Source organism: Ranitomeya imitator, chromosome 3, assembly GCF_032444005.1.
Source record: "Ranitomeya imitator isolate aRanImi1 chromosome 3, aRanImi1.pri, whole genome shotgun sequence".
Lineage (NCBI taxonomy): Eukaryota > Metazoa > Chordata > Amphibia > Anura > Dendrobatidae > Ranitomeya > Ranitomeya imitator.
In genome coordinates this window covers 311,907,184-311,921,664 of record NC_091284.1, presented here as the reverse complement: position 1 = coordinate 311,921,664, position 14,481 = coordinate 311,907,184, and the positions used below count along the sequence as shown (strand labels likewise).

Genomic DNA, 14,481 nt, shown 5'->3' with positions numbered 1-14,481 from the left:
CATCATGTGCGGTCATTATACAGTATGGAGCATCATGTGCGGCCAATATACAGTATGGAGCATCATGTGCGGTCATTATACAGTATGGAGCATCATGTGTGGTCATTATACAGTATGGAGCATCATGTGTGGCCATTATACAGTATGGAGCATCATGTGTGGCCATTATACAGTATGGAGCATCATGTGCGGCCAATATACAGTATGGAGCATCATGTGCGGCCATTATACAGTATGGAGCATCATGTGTGGCCATTATACAGTATGGAGCATCATGTGCGGCCATTATACAGTATGGAGCATCATGTGCAGTCATTATACAGTATGGAGCATCATGTGCGGTCATTATACAGTATGGAGCATCATGTGCAGCCAATATACAGTATGGAGCATCGTGTGCGGCTATTATACAGTATGGAGCATCATGTGCGGTCATTATACAGTATGGAGCATCATGTGCGGCCAATATACAGTATGGAGCATCATGTGCGGCCAATATACAGTATGGAGCATCATGTGCAGTCATTATACAGTATGGAGCATCATGTGCGGTCGTTATACGGTATGGAGCATCATGTGCGGTCATTATACAGTATGGAGCATCATGTGCAGCCAATATACAGTATGGAGCATCGTATGCGGCTATTATACAGTATGGAGCATCATGTGCGGTCATTATACAGTATGGAGCATCATGTGCGGTCATTGTACAGTATAGAGCATTATGTGCGGCAATTATACAGTATGGAGCATCATGTGCAGCCAATATACAGTATGGAGCATCGTGTGCGGTCATTATACAGTATGAAGCATCATGTGCGGTCATTATACAGTATGAAGCATCATGTGCGGTCATTATACAGTATGGAGCATCATGTGCGGTCATTATACAGTATGGAGCATCGTGTGCGGCTATTATACAGTATGGAGCATCGTGTGTGACCATTATACAGTATGGAGCATCATGTGCGGTCGTTATACAGTATGGAGCATCATGTGCGGTCATTACACAGTATGGAGCATCATGTGCGGTCATTACACAGTATGGAGCATCGTGTGCGGTCATTATACAGTATGGAGCATCGTGTGCGGCTATTATACAGTATGGAGCATCGTGTGCAGTCATTATACAGTATGGAGCATCATGTGCGGTCATTATACAGTATGGAGCATTATGTGCTGCAATTATACAGTATGGGGCATCATGTGCGGTCATTATACAGTATGGAGAATCATGTGTGGTCATTATACAGTATGGAGCATCATGTGCGGTCATTATACAGTATGGAGCATCATGTGTGGTCATTATACAGTATGGAGCATCATGTGTGGTCATTATACAGTATGGAGCATCATGTGCGGTCATTATACAGTATGGAGCATCATGTGCAGTCATTATACAGTATGGAGCATCATGTGCAGTCATTATACAGTATGGAGCATCATGTGCGGTCATTATACAGTATGGAGCATTATGTGCGGTCATTATACAGTATGGAGCATCATGTGCGGTCGTTATACAGTATGGAGCATCATGTGCGGCCAATATACAGTATGGAGCATCATGTGCGGTCATTATACAGTATGGAGCATCATGTGTGGTCATTATACAGTATGGAGCATCATGTGTGGCCATTATACAGTATGGAGCATCATGTGTGTCCATTATACAGTATGGAGCATCATGTGCGGCCAATATACAGTATGGAGCATCATGTGCGGCCATTATACAGTATGGAGCATCATGTGTGGCCATTATACAGTATGGAGCATCATGTGCGGCCATTATACAGTATGGAGCATCATGTGCAGTCATTATACAGTATGGAGCATCATGTGCGGTCATTATACAGTATGGAGCATCATGTGCGGTCATTGTACAGTATAGAGCATTATGTGCGGCAATTATACAGTATGGAGCATCATGTGCAGCCAATATACAGTATGGAGCATCGTGTGCGGTCATTATACAGTATAAAGCATCATGTGCGGTCATTATACAGTATGGAGCATCATGTGCGGTCATTATACAGTATGGAGCATCATGTGCGGTCATTATACAGTATGGAGCATCGTGTGCGGCTATTATACAGTATGGAGCATCGTGTGTGACCATTATACAGTATGGAGCATCATATGCGGTCGTTATACAGTATGGAGCATCATGTGCGGTCATTACACAGTATGGAGCATCATGTGCGGTCATTATACGGTATGGAGCATCGTGTGCGGTCATTATACAGTATGGAGCATCGTGTGCGGCTATTATACAGTATGGAGCATCGTGTGCAGTCATTATACAGTATGGAGCATCATGTGCGGTCATTATACAGTATGGAGCATTATGTGCGGCAATTATACAGTATGGGGCATCATGTGCGGTCATTATACAGTATGGAGAATCATGTGTGGTCATTATACAGTATGGAGCATCATATGTGGTCATTATACAGTATGGAGCATCATGTGTGGTCATTATACAGTATGGAGCATCATGTGCGGTCATTATACAGTATGGAGCATCATGTGCAGTCATTATACAGTATGGAGCATCATGTGCAGTCATTATACAGTATGGAGCATCATGTGCGGTCATTATACAGTATGGAGCATTATGTGCAGTCATTATACAGTATGGAGCATCATGTGCGGTCATTATACAGTATGGAGCATCATGTGCAGTCATTATACAGTATGGAGCATCTTGTGCAGTCATTATACAGTATGGAGCATCATGTGCGGTCATTATACAGTATGGAGCATTATGTGCGGCAATTATACAGTATGGAGCACTGTGTGGCCATTATACAGTATGGAGCACTATGTGGCCATATTTTTTTGTTTATAATTATTCTTTATGAATAGTGTGATCAGCAGTGCTAAATGGGTGTGGTTGAGACGTGGATATGGGTGTGACTAGTGAATGGGTGTGGTCAGAGGCATGGCTTTAAATTTGCCGCAAACTTTGTCCCTCTTTCCCATCTTCAAAAGTTGGGAGGTATGCTGTAGTACAATTTCAATCTCCCTATAATGATCTCAGGACAAGTATGGCAGCAATAAAAAGGACTGCTGCACACAAAAGTGTGGACAAATAAACAAGATAACTGTGCAGAAAGGAGCAACAGGATTTTTGCTTTTAAAAAAGCAGTTGGTTTGCACAGTGGTGTACAAACAGCAATGCAGCTATCAGGGAGCCTTATAAGTCAACCTAATAAGCTACAGAGCTGATGCACAAAAATATAAACTCCACTGTCCCTGCAAAGAAAATGTGGTGTTGGACAGTGGAAATCGCTACAGCACAAGCAGTTTCGGGGCTTAATCTTCCCTCCCTAACTATATCCCTTCTTCTGATGCAGCTGCAGCAACCTCTCCCTATGCTAAGATCGGCAGAAATAAGATGTTGGTCGGCGTGCACGCCCCTTTATAGCCCCTGTGACGCCGCAGAAAGCAAGACAATCACTGTCATGCCCTTCTCTAAGATGGTGGGGACCGAGACCTATGTCATCACGCTGCCCACACTCTGCGTCCTTTTTCATTGGCTGAAAAATGGCGCTGAAAATGTCATACGAAACGCAACTTTGGCGCGCTGATCGCCGACCTCATGGCCGATCCCACACTAGGATCGGGTCGGGTTTCACGAAACCCGACTTTGCCGAAAGTCGACGATTTTTCAATTTGTCCGATCCGTTTCGCACAACCCTATTCTACACCTCTTATCCTGAGAAACCTGGTCCTGAGTGTCTGGAGGCCAATCGTAGAAGGGGCTACTGTCACAGGTGTGTCAGGTGCTACAGACAGTCGCTCTGCATCTGGCTGCAGAAGGTCTCTGCGTTTGGCATTGCAGACACCTTCATAAACCTTCTGATTTATGGACCCATTGGCAACCTCCCTTCAGCTGTAATTGACACACCTGGACATGGGTGCTTATAGACTGTCAGTCTGCTTCAGGGAGTCTCTGGTGATATCCACATTTTCCCTTGTGAAGGCCTGGAACTATAGCAGTCACTTACTTCCTCTCTGGTGCTGTTGGAGGATGTATGGTGTTACCTATCTGAGTCTGCTCAAACTAAGTTGCTTCCCCCTTGTTTGTCTCCCTCCTTCTCTTTAGTGTATAGATGGGACTGACCAGTGCTCACCCCCAACCTTCCCTATTCAGGGCCAAGTTTTAGACATATACAGGGCTTAGGTTCCTGCTCGCCGATTGGTGTGGAACCTATATAGGGACGGTAGGGAAGGCAGGATGCTATTAGATCTGCCTAGGGGTCTTCACTGACTCTTTCCCTAGTGTTTGGGCTTCCTTCCCTTTTTTGCGTCATGTTTCAGTTAGTCTTCCCACACTGTGTGTGGCAGCTTTCCAGTGTTTATGGTCTCAGATGTTCAGTGTTGGCCACTATCCTCTTCCAATATATACTTGCCACTGGCTATCAGGGATGCCAAAGTTACTTTCATGCTGTAAACGAAAAGAGAATGGTTCCAGCTTCAGTAAAATCATGAAAATTTATTCCAACTTTTAAAATGGAAAAACAACTCCTGGGACAGCACCATAGCACATAGTTTCATGCTGCTTGTCTGAGGAGCTGGAGGAGTTGGATGGGGAGTCGTTTGGAGTGTTAATCTAAGACTGTTACTTGGTTATTCGCTTGTGTGCAAATCTTCATCCTCTACTATTTTTTTTTCCTTTCTTCACTCCCTGGTGTTCCACTGTATTGTTTGTGAGTGCATATTTGTGTGATTGTTTATTTCCTTTATCCCTGTTCTTATTCCCTTGTTAGTTTGGTTTGTGTATTTTAATTTACTACTACTCCCCACTTCCCTGTGTGAGGGAGAGAACAGATTAAGGGCAGATTCAGGAGCTCAGCAAGGTATGTGTCCCCGGCATCTTCACCATTAGAAGTAATCCTGACATGGCTGGTTTAGGGACAGCTACTCCCAGGCAACCTCAAGTGGAGCCCAAAATCACTTTTACCTGTGTTAACACCACACCAGAGTCCTTTTCTGATAGGCAGAGTCTCCGGCATGTCACTTCACTCACCTGTGCTGCGGTCAGTTCTTCCCTTCCCCATGCCCTGTATGCTTCCAGCCTGCCCTCTAGCCATGTCCTTAGGGAACGCGCACGTGCACTCCTGCCCTCTTAAAGGGTCAGCACGTGCACTTGCTATTTCCTCCCCAGTCATTAGCTGTGGGACATTATGTATATATTGCTTCCTCCCCAATGGGAAGATGTCTGAGCAACCTTCCTGTTTGCAGTCTAAGTTGTGTAAGGTTGAATACCTGTCCCTGCTGCACTCCAGTTCAAATCCTGCCTGCTGCACTCCAGTGCAAATCCTGCCTGCTGCCCTCTGGTGCAAATCCTTGCTGTTGCACTCTGATACAGATCCTGCCTGATGCACATCCTGCTAGCTGCACTCTGATGTAGATCCTGCCTGCTGCACTCTGATACAAACTGTTAGGGGTCAAGTTCCTGCCTCTGCACAGGGGGAATCTCGGGCCATCTCTGCTGCGGTTTCCCATTCTTCTCCTGCCGCAGCGGAGCCTGCTCAGCGGAGACGTCGATCCCAGCGTCTCGCTCAGTCTGACTCTGTGCTAAGAGTTACTGCTGCATTTCCTGCTTCTGCCATTGAAGTCAGTGCTGGGCAGCGGCGAGCAGACGCTTCTGGGGCTAAGTCCTGCTTTTCACATTCTGAGCATGCCCAGAGTAAGATCTCTCAGTGGAGATCGAGGGTCACATGATCAGATACTGCAGCTAAGGTCCGTGTAGGTGCTGGGACTAAATCCTGCTTTGCACTCTGAGCATGCCCAGGGCAAGATTTCTCAGTGGAGATCTAGGGTCACATGTTCAGGTACTGCAGCTCTCCATTGGTCCTTCTTTCAAAGGTCCTAAATGTGCTGCAGCTATTTAAGGCGCGCATGGCCGCATGGCCATGCACTAGTGTCAATTCATATATGTGCTTTGCGCCAGTGTGGTTATGTATGAGAGTGTTCAGGGACCCGGCTGAAATAAGCCCCTAAAATACCGGCTTCTCCGGTGAGGAGATTGCATGTTGCATAACCACTGACTGCTATCAGCTTGGCAGTAAGCTTGTGCTCCTGTGAGGCTAACATGGCGCAGTGCTTCCCTTTTACGGCTACTCTGTGGAGTAACAGAGCTGCTTAATATAGTATACTTAGTATACTGCTTAACAGTGCCGCCATTCGCTAGCAGCAGGTTCCTCCTGCACGGTGGACCCCGGGCTGCGAACACACCATTTATAATAAACATCTCTATTTTCTTCCATTCCGCTAGCACTAACACAAACACTGCCTGCTGCACTTTGGTGCAAATCCTGCCTGCTTCACTCTGATGTAGAGCCTGCCTGCTGCACTCTTATACAAACACTGCCTGTTGCACTCTGGTGCGAACGCCATCTGCGGCACTCTGGTGCGAACTCTGCTGCACTCTGATGCGAACTCTGCTGCACTCTGATGCGAACTCTATCTGCTGCACTCTGATGCCAACTCTGCAAGCTCCTCCTTCCAGTTTGTCCTCTTGGTCCAGCTGCTGCGCGTCCATTGGTCTGTCCTGAAGTGGCACCTGGTGTTCATTGGGAGCCAAGTCTAACCTCACCATCAGAGGCTCTAGTGAACAGTCAGGTGTTTGCTTAATCATGCCCCTCCAGGCTCTCCACGGTCCAGGGCACAGTGGTTCCACAAACCACGTCTGTGACAACCTGACAGGTTCTCTGGTAAGAGTGACAAGATTGTTGTTTTTAGGGAGGCCTCTAAGTTATACTTTAAACTACGTCCTCACTCCTCAGGAACTGAGTGGGGATCGTAATTTTGCTCCTACAGGGTGAATTTTTCCAGGCTCTAGGTCACATATATGACAACCATGACCGCGTCTTCCTGGCCAAGTCTACCCTACGTCAGGTTCAGTAGCGAGACCAGCACAGGACGATTGCTCTGAGTTTAGGAGATGGTCCACCAACACTAACTGGAATTACACCGTACTCCATAGTCAGTTATATCAAGGGTTATCTGTAAGGGTAAAGGATGCCCTTGCCCTGTATGAGACTTCGGTCTCCCTTGAGGCAGCAATGTCTCTGGTCACCCGTGTAGACTGCCGTCTTCATCAGAGACATAAGGAGACACTTCAGTTTGGGTCAAGGGAACCTGGGCCTGAGTCTACAGGGGAGTCCATGCAGTTAGTTGGGGCATCACATTCTGTTGGTACAACTGTAGTTCGTCGTAAAGTAGGAGTGTGTTTCTTCTTTGGTGGAAAGTGCCATTTTTATGGGTACTTGTCCTTCCATATCACATCGTAAACAGTAGCCAGAAAACTAAGGAGCCCGGGTTGTGGGGAGGGTAGCAACCTAGTTGTACTTACTTCCTCCTTAGGCAAGCCCCAATTTTTTTTTTTACCAGCTGAGATCTTAGCAAAAATAAGGTGGTCATTTCTGCATTTCTGGACAGTGGGGTGAGATTTAATTTGATCAATACTAGGTTTATCCAGGCACATGGCCTCAAACAACATAAGTTCTCTAAACCTATACCCATATTCGCCATTGACGCTACACTCTTGAGCCAGGGGCATTTTGGTATTTTAGTCAGGTCCTCAGGTCGTTCGTATGTTGCTTTTACAGGTAGAGGCCATGCACTCAGAATTTATTGACTGCTATGTGCTAGAGCAGTGGTTCTCAACCTTTCTAATGCCGTGACCCCGCAATACAGTTCCTCATGTTGCGGTGACCCCCAACCCAAAAAATAATTTTGGTGGCTACTTTAAAACTGTAATTTTATTAGTTATGATTCGGAATGTAAATATCTGATATGCATTATGTATTGTATTCTCATTGCTACAAATCAAACATAATAAATAATCACAAAAACAATTACCGTATATACTCGAGGAGGCTGCGGCACCGAAGATCAGCTGTCCGGGGGAAGGAGCGGGACGCCGGGAGCAGGTAAGTATGTCATATTTACCTTTCGCTCGTTCCACACGCCGGGCGCCGCTCCATCTTCCCGGCGTCTCTCCGCACTGACTGTGCAGGTCAGAGGGCGCGATGACGCATATAGTGTGCGCGCCGCCCTCTGCCTGATCAGTCAGTGCAGAGAGACGCCGGGAAGATGGCACCGAGGAGCTGCAAGCAAGAGAGGTGAGTATGTGTTTTTTTATTTTTTTATTGCAGCAGCAGCAGCACAGATTTATGTGGAGCATTCTATGGGGCAATGGTGCAGAGCGCTATATGGCAGAGCTATGGGGCAACGGTGCAGAGCACTATATGGCACAGCTGTGGGGCAATGGTGCAGAGCACTATATGGCAGAGCTATGGGGCAACAGTGCAGAGCACTGTATGGCACAGCTATGGGGCAACAGTGCAGAGCACTATATGGCAGAGCTATGGGGCAACGGTGCAGAGCACTGTATATATGGCACAGCTTTATGTGGAGTATCTATCTGGGGCAACGGTGCAGAGCATTGTATATGGCACAGCTTATACTCGGGTCGGCTTATACTCGAGTATATACGGTATATGTTGAGAAATATTTTTAACGAATTCCAATAAATAACATTTCACCATGGCATACCATGGGTTTAAATATAACAGTAAACAACAGTGCAATATTTTGCAACAGTATGCTGCCAAATTCAGTGAGATCGTTGTGGTTGCTTCTTGCTTACCAATTCAGAAATTCTTGGGGCAGTCTTTGCAAGGGCACAGCGAAGATCATTTTCCACAACAAGTCTACTTCGGTATTTAGACTTGATTACCAGCAATCTGGAAAACCCTGTTTCGCAAAGATATGTTGTTGGAAAAGGAAGAAGAAGGCGCAGCACAGTCTCAGACAGAATAGGATATAACTGTAAACTCTTAATCCAGAATTTTGTCAGTGGCATTGTAGAGAAATCTGTTCTCGCTGCATCATTGTTAATTAGGTCAATGAACTCTTCTTGCGCTGTCTCCGGAACATCTTCAACTTTCACTGTGAATGGACTTCTGGCAAGTGCAAATGGGGTGTCAGGTAGATTAGGAAAGTATGATGAAATTTCCTCTGAAAACATGTGCAAATGTTCTTTCACAGAAGATATCATCATAATTTTGTTGTCTGGATCAATGTCATGTTCCTCAAAGAAGGCAGATAATGTAGGAAACATGTAAAAAAAATTTTTATCCAATTTATCTTTCCAAAGCTGAAGTTTCATTTGGAATGATCTCATTTTTTCAGACAAATCGAGGCACGTTGCATTTGGTCCTTGCAGTGATAAATTTAAGTCATTCAAGATGACAAAGATGTCCACCAAGTAAGCTATTTTCTGCAGCTCAGTTTTATCGCTAAACAATGCTTCGAATTGCGGTCTTGCTTTCTGATTAAAAAACGTTTTCAATTCCTCACGAAGCTCAAAGACACGTTTTAAAACTTTTCCTCTTGACAACCATCTGACTTCAGTGTGAAATAACAGAGCATTGTTTGGCGCATCTAGATCGTTGCACAGTTGGCAAAACAGCCGACTGTTTAAGGCGCTCGACTCAACAAAATTGACACATGTTATGACGCTTTTCATTACTTCTTGTAAATCTTGCGGCAGTGTCTTAGTCGCTAATATTTGGCGATGTATCATACAGTGTGTTCCGATTGCTTTTGGCGATTCATTTTGTACCAAACGCTGAAATCCTGAGCGACATCCTAGCATAGCAGGAGCACCATCTGTGCATACACCGCAAACCTTTTCCCAGGAGATGTTATGCGCTTTTAGAAAAGAACCAACTGCATCAAAAATATCATGTGCAGTTGTTGTTGTTTCAAGCGGTTTGCAAAAAAGAAACTCATCTTTAAAGTCGCCATCATTAATATACCTTGCGCAAACCAACAACTGTGCACAGTTTGCCACGTCTGTAGATTCGTCAAGCTGGATACTGAATATTGGTAGTGGTGCAGATTTAATTTCCTGGATCACCTGATCAAGAATATCAGCAGACATGTCCTCTATTCTTCTGCGGACAGTGTCATTAGATAAGGAAATCGCATTCAATTTCTGAACATATTCATTTCCAATTATCACTCGAACTATGTCTTTTGCAGCTGGCAACAGTAAATCCTCACCAATGGTGTGAGGTTTCATAGCTCTGGCAATTCTGAGTGCCACCAAATATGACGCTTCAACAGCTGCTACATTGTGTTTATGGTACTGGCCACCAGTGTCAAATCTAGATTTCTTGAGTCCATCAGCTTTGCTTCTAAAATAGCTGATATCCTTGCTAGCAAAGAGTGGATGCTTGCTATCAAAATGCCGTTTTAGTTTGTTCGGCTTCATAGATTCAGCTGAGAGAACTTCAGTACAAATAACACATTGTGGTTTCTCAATTCCTGCTGAAATTACGGAGGTAAAACCATACTGCAAGAAATCCTCAGTGTATTTTCTTTTCTTAATATTCTTTTCTACACGATTCATTGTCATGAGACGGTTTCCTAAAAAAAAAAATAAAAGATGGTCGCGTCTAAAGAGCTTGTTAAAGTTTCCTATTATTTACTATTCCCTGTGTTGTTTTCTATTACACACCTGTTACTATGACCAGGGGGCCGTATTCACATGCTTAAAGCGCACCTGTCACCCCCTTTGACCCTATGAAGCTGCTGCCATTACCTTGTGGGTGCAGTGAATAGCATCCTTATACATCTTTTCTTATCTTCTTCATCCTCAGGAATGCTCAGAAATTCATCTTTATAATCTTCTTGGCAGCTCCACAATCCATAACATCGCATTACCGCCGGACACACGTAATGCGATGTTATGGATTGTGGAGCGTCCCCCCCCCCTTAATTAGACATCCTTCCTTATTACAGGGATAATTCTCTATTCTCCATAAGGCTTATAGTCACACAGGGAGTGGATGGGAGCCCCGCGGCCGGCTGTGCTGCCATTTTCCCAGAAGGGGGCGTACGATCACATACACATCACTACATGTACAGATGCTGCAGACACTGGGACATCCTGGTGCCAGCATCGGGGGCCGCGGACACTGTGCTCCCTCACACGATGGCCGTCACCCCGCTAGGAGCGCAGCTATAGACAATGTTCTGGATTACAGCAGAGCCAAGTCCATTCATGGAGCAGGGGCCGCACGTGCAGCGCGCACAGCCGCCAGGGCTCCCAGAAAGCAGTGGCAGCCTCTCCTGATTGGTGGGATTGGTCTGAAGACATCTCCCCGGGGTGTTCTCCTGCCCCATCATCAACCCTCGATGCCCTGTGCACTCACCTTCCTGGTGCCCGGCTGCCCATAGAGAACTCACTACTGGGGACACTATTCTGTGCCAGCTATTAACATCGCTCAATTTAAAGGGGTTCTCCAATCACAAAATATGCACGACTGACCCTTTAATAAGGTGAAATGGTTCATTAAAGGGGTCCTTATGTATACACGTCCTGCTGGTGGGGGAGGGGAGTGACCGCTGGGATCTGCACAGTAATGAGGATTAGACCTGGAGATCCTTTTATCCAGACGTCTGCTAATCCGGCACATATAATCCCACCCCAGATTACTGGTGACCGTGCTCGACCCTGTGCCCTTCCTCCTCTGCAGAGGGGCCCCACATGTGGCTACAGGAGGACGGACCCCCATGTGCTGGGGTCCTACTAGGTGGTACCTGACCACCGCCGTGCCAGGGAGGTGACAAGCAGGGAGGACATGATGGACGTGCTGCAGTGCAGGGAGAGGACACTCACCAGGTTCAGTGGACTTTCCATCACTTCCATAGAGGCCGGCAGGACGTGTGCGCACGGGGGAGAGCTAGGCCGGCGGTGCAGTCATCAGGCCGCGCTGCGTCCAGTGCTCCGGGAGGAAATCCCGGCTCCGATCACAACAAGCAGCTCCTGCTGCAGAAACAACTGTATTTTATTTCTGTATGCTAATGATTTCTTCCAGGCTCCGGGGAGTGCGGTGCCTGGAAGACAATCTCTTGCCTCCAGTGACGCTGATGGGAGGAGGACAGGGGGGTGGTATGATAATGAAGACAGGAGGCACAGATTTCTTCCAGGCACTGCACACTGGAGAACATGGAAGAAATCATTACCATACAGAAATAAAAGAAGATTTCTCCGCAACAAGACATCAGCTATGAGGCATACAGGAAGAACTAGTGTAAGATTTCTATAACCTGTATGCCCATATTAACAGGTCATACACGTTCCAGGGGTGACAGACTGGACCCAGACATTTTTCATATTATCCTCTCCTTCCAAGAGCCGTAACTTTTTAATTTTTTTGTAGACACATCCGAATGAGGGCTGTTAATTTGCAGGAGAAATTGCAACTTTCAATGACATCATTTATTTTATCATAGAATCTGCTGAAATACAAGAAAAAAAAAAGTGGGGAAAAGGTAAAAAAAAATTAATTTTATAAGTTTATTCATTTAGGAATAGTGAAAAAGGGGCAGATTTAAACTTTTTTTAAAAAACTTATTTTAGGGGACTTACATTGATTAAATTATTGCAGGGTCAATAGTTTTTCAGAATGTAGTAAAAAAAAATAAATAATCACAGATCCTTTTATGAATTCAATCATTTAACTAAGCTTCAAAGAAGCAGCAAGATGGCAAAGACACGGGCTTCCAGCAGGGTTCTGTCTGTCCATTACTCCCAAAGACTTCACTGGAGGGGGCTACATACAACCACGGACAGCTGTGCATCCTATGAGGAGAGATACTGCCATGATGTAGCTTATCAGGGTTGCAGGGTCACTCCATCTTTGGTTCTCATCTTTGGGACCACCACTTACAGGGCCTTTGTGATACATCCAGTGCATTATCACAGCACAATTACTACACGGACATGGAAATAAGGCTTCAATGGGGGGTTTCCACCTTTAAAAAAAACAAAAGACATCACTCACTACAGGTCAGCAACATCAACACCGCAGCCAAAAAGGCTGAGACCGAAGTAGTGGTGAAGAATCAGCGCCGGACCCAGCAAGAGGAGAGTATTAGCTCTAAAAATTTAATTTGGGTTGGGGTGCGCACTTCTAAAAGTGGGAAAACGTGATTAATACCCTAGGCGGGAACCCTCTTTATGTGCAGTTATACGAGGCCCCGCACAACTTACCTCTTCCCATCCAGGTCGGAGAACCAGCCTAGATTATCGGCGATGATGTGGTGGTTCTGGCAGCCGGGGCACCTCACAATCACCACGCCGCTCCGATATGCCGATTTCGAGATCTTTTTCGTGGATCTTGTTGAACAAACCTGAATACAAATAATAAACAGACAAGATCTGTATTGCAGGGAACGCACTGTCTTTCAAGCACTGTCTAGTCTAGCGTGTGCGGGGTGTACAATCTTGGGGGGGGGGTATGGGGACTGTTTATCCGCCATCGCCCTGAGGGGGTACACGATGTCTGTCTGCCATCGTCCTGTGAGGGGTGAGGTGTGCCGTCTATCCGCCATCGTCCTGTGAGGGGAGAGGTGTGCTATCTATCCGCCATCGTCCTGTGAGGGGAGAGGTGTGCTGTCTATCCACCATCGTCCTGTGATGGGAGAGGTGTGCTATCTGCCATAATCCTGTGAGGGGTGAGGTGTGCCGCCTGTCTGCCATTGTCCTGTGGGCATGCTGGTATTATTGGGGGCGCTCTCCCCTTCTGGCACGGTTATGCAGAGAGCAGAGCACCCCCCAAACTAACAGTGTGGTATTATTTTGCGGTGGCGCTGTCCGTCAGGCCCCTGTCTGCAGGGGGCGCTCTGTACCTACCTTGCAGGTGTATACCAGCTGGTAATGGGAGGTCTGCACTCTCCCCACACACTGGGCGCCGGGGGCAGCTCCCTCAGTACAGAGCCTTCTCCACGCTGCAGCCTGGCGGTTCCCGGGGGCAGGTAATGGCGGGCGGAGGAGACACTTCTCTGTGCGCGCCCCCAGTAATGTCCACCCCAGCCTCCTCCCGACACGGGCAGCTAAACCCCCACAGCTGACCACCAGCGTCTGACTCCCGGCTGTCAGCAGCATGACCCGTCCCCAGCACTGTTATCAGCACGTGACCGGATGTTGCAGTGTGATGCTACAGGACAGCGCTGCGTCCTGTGCTCCGGCTCCGATCATAACAAGCAGCTCCTGCTGCAGAAACAACTTCCTCCTCGAGCCCCGCCCCACTTACGTCACTCTCCTCGCAGCCAGGACGTAGTGGAGGCGGCGCTGGTTACCGGGGAGACCGGCATACGGGGGAAGGTGGATGGGGAGGTGAGCGAGGTGGCGACCCCTGTGTTTTGGTCGTTCGACCCCCCTGGGGGTCGCGACCCCCAGGTTGAGAACCGCTGTGCTAGAGGTTTTGTCCTTTACTGTGGTTCTTTGATTACCTTGGCTTACGATGCACAGTGCTGTGGTAGACTGGCAGACTTGGGAGGCGGTAAAATGGAGTGAATATTGCCAAGAACACTGCTTGGGCACCCGGCTAGCCAGGATGGGTACCCAGTCTCTGCCTGAATACGTGTCTGATTTCGGGGATCTGTTTTTAG

The 14,481-nt window shown here is 46.9% G+C and overlaps 1 protein-coding gene and 1 long non-coding RNA gene across 2 annotated transcripts; both read right to left on the bottom strand.

The window, feature by feature from the left end:
* Nucleotides 1–8,173: 8,173 nt before the first annotated feature.
* On the bottom strand, nt 8,174–10,708 carry LOC138672062 (zinc finger BED domain-containing protein 5-like). Its single transcript, XM_069760131.1, has one exon. It carries the CDS (start codon nt 10,436–10,438, stop codon nt 8,630–8,632), a length of 1,809 nt encoding a protein of 602 aa, XP_069616232.1. The 5' UTR covers nt 10,439–10,708; the 3' UTR covers nt 8,174–8,629.
* A 1,710-nt stretch (nt 10,709–12,418) lies between these two features.
* On the bottom strand, nt 12,419–14,066 carry LOC138672061 (uncharacterized). Its single transcript, XR_011319557.1, has 3 exons — nt 13,724–14,066; nt 13,082–13,221; nt 12,419–12,843 (listed from the first exon to the last, which is right to left on the bottom strand). It is a non-coding gene; the product is annotated as an uncharacterized lncRNA (long non-coding RNA).
* Between the last annotated feature and the right edge of the window lie 415 nt (nt 14,067–14,481).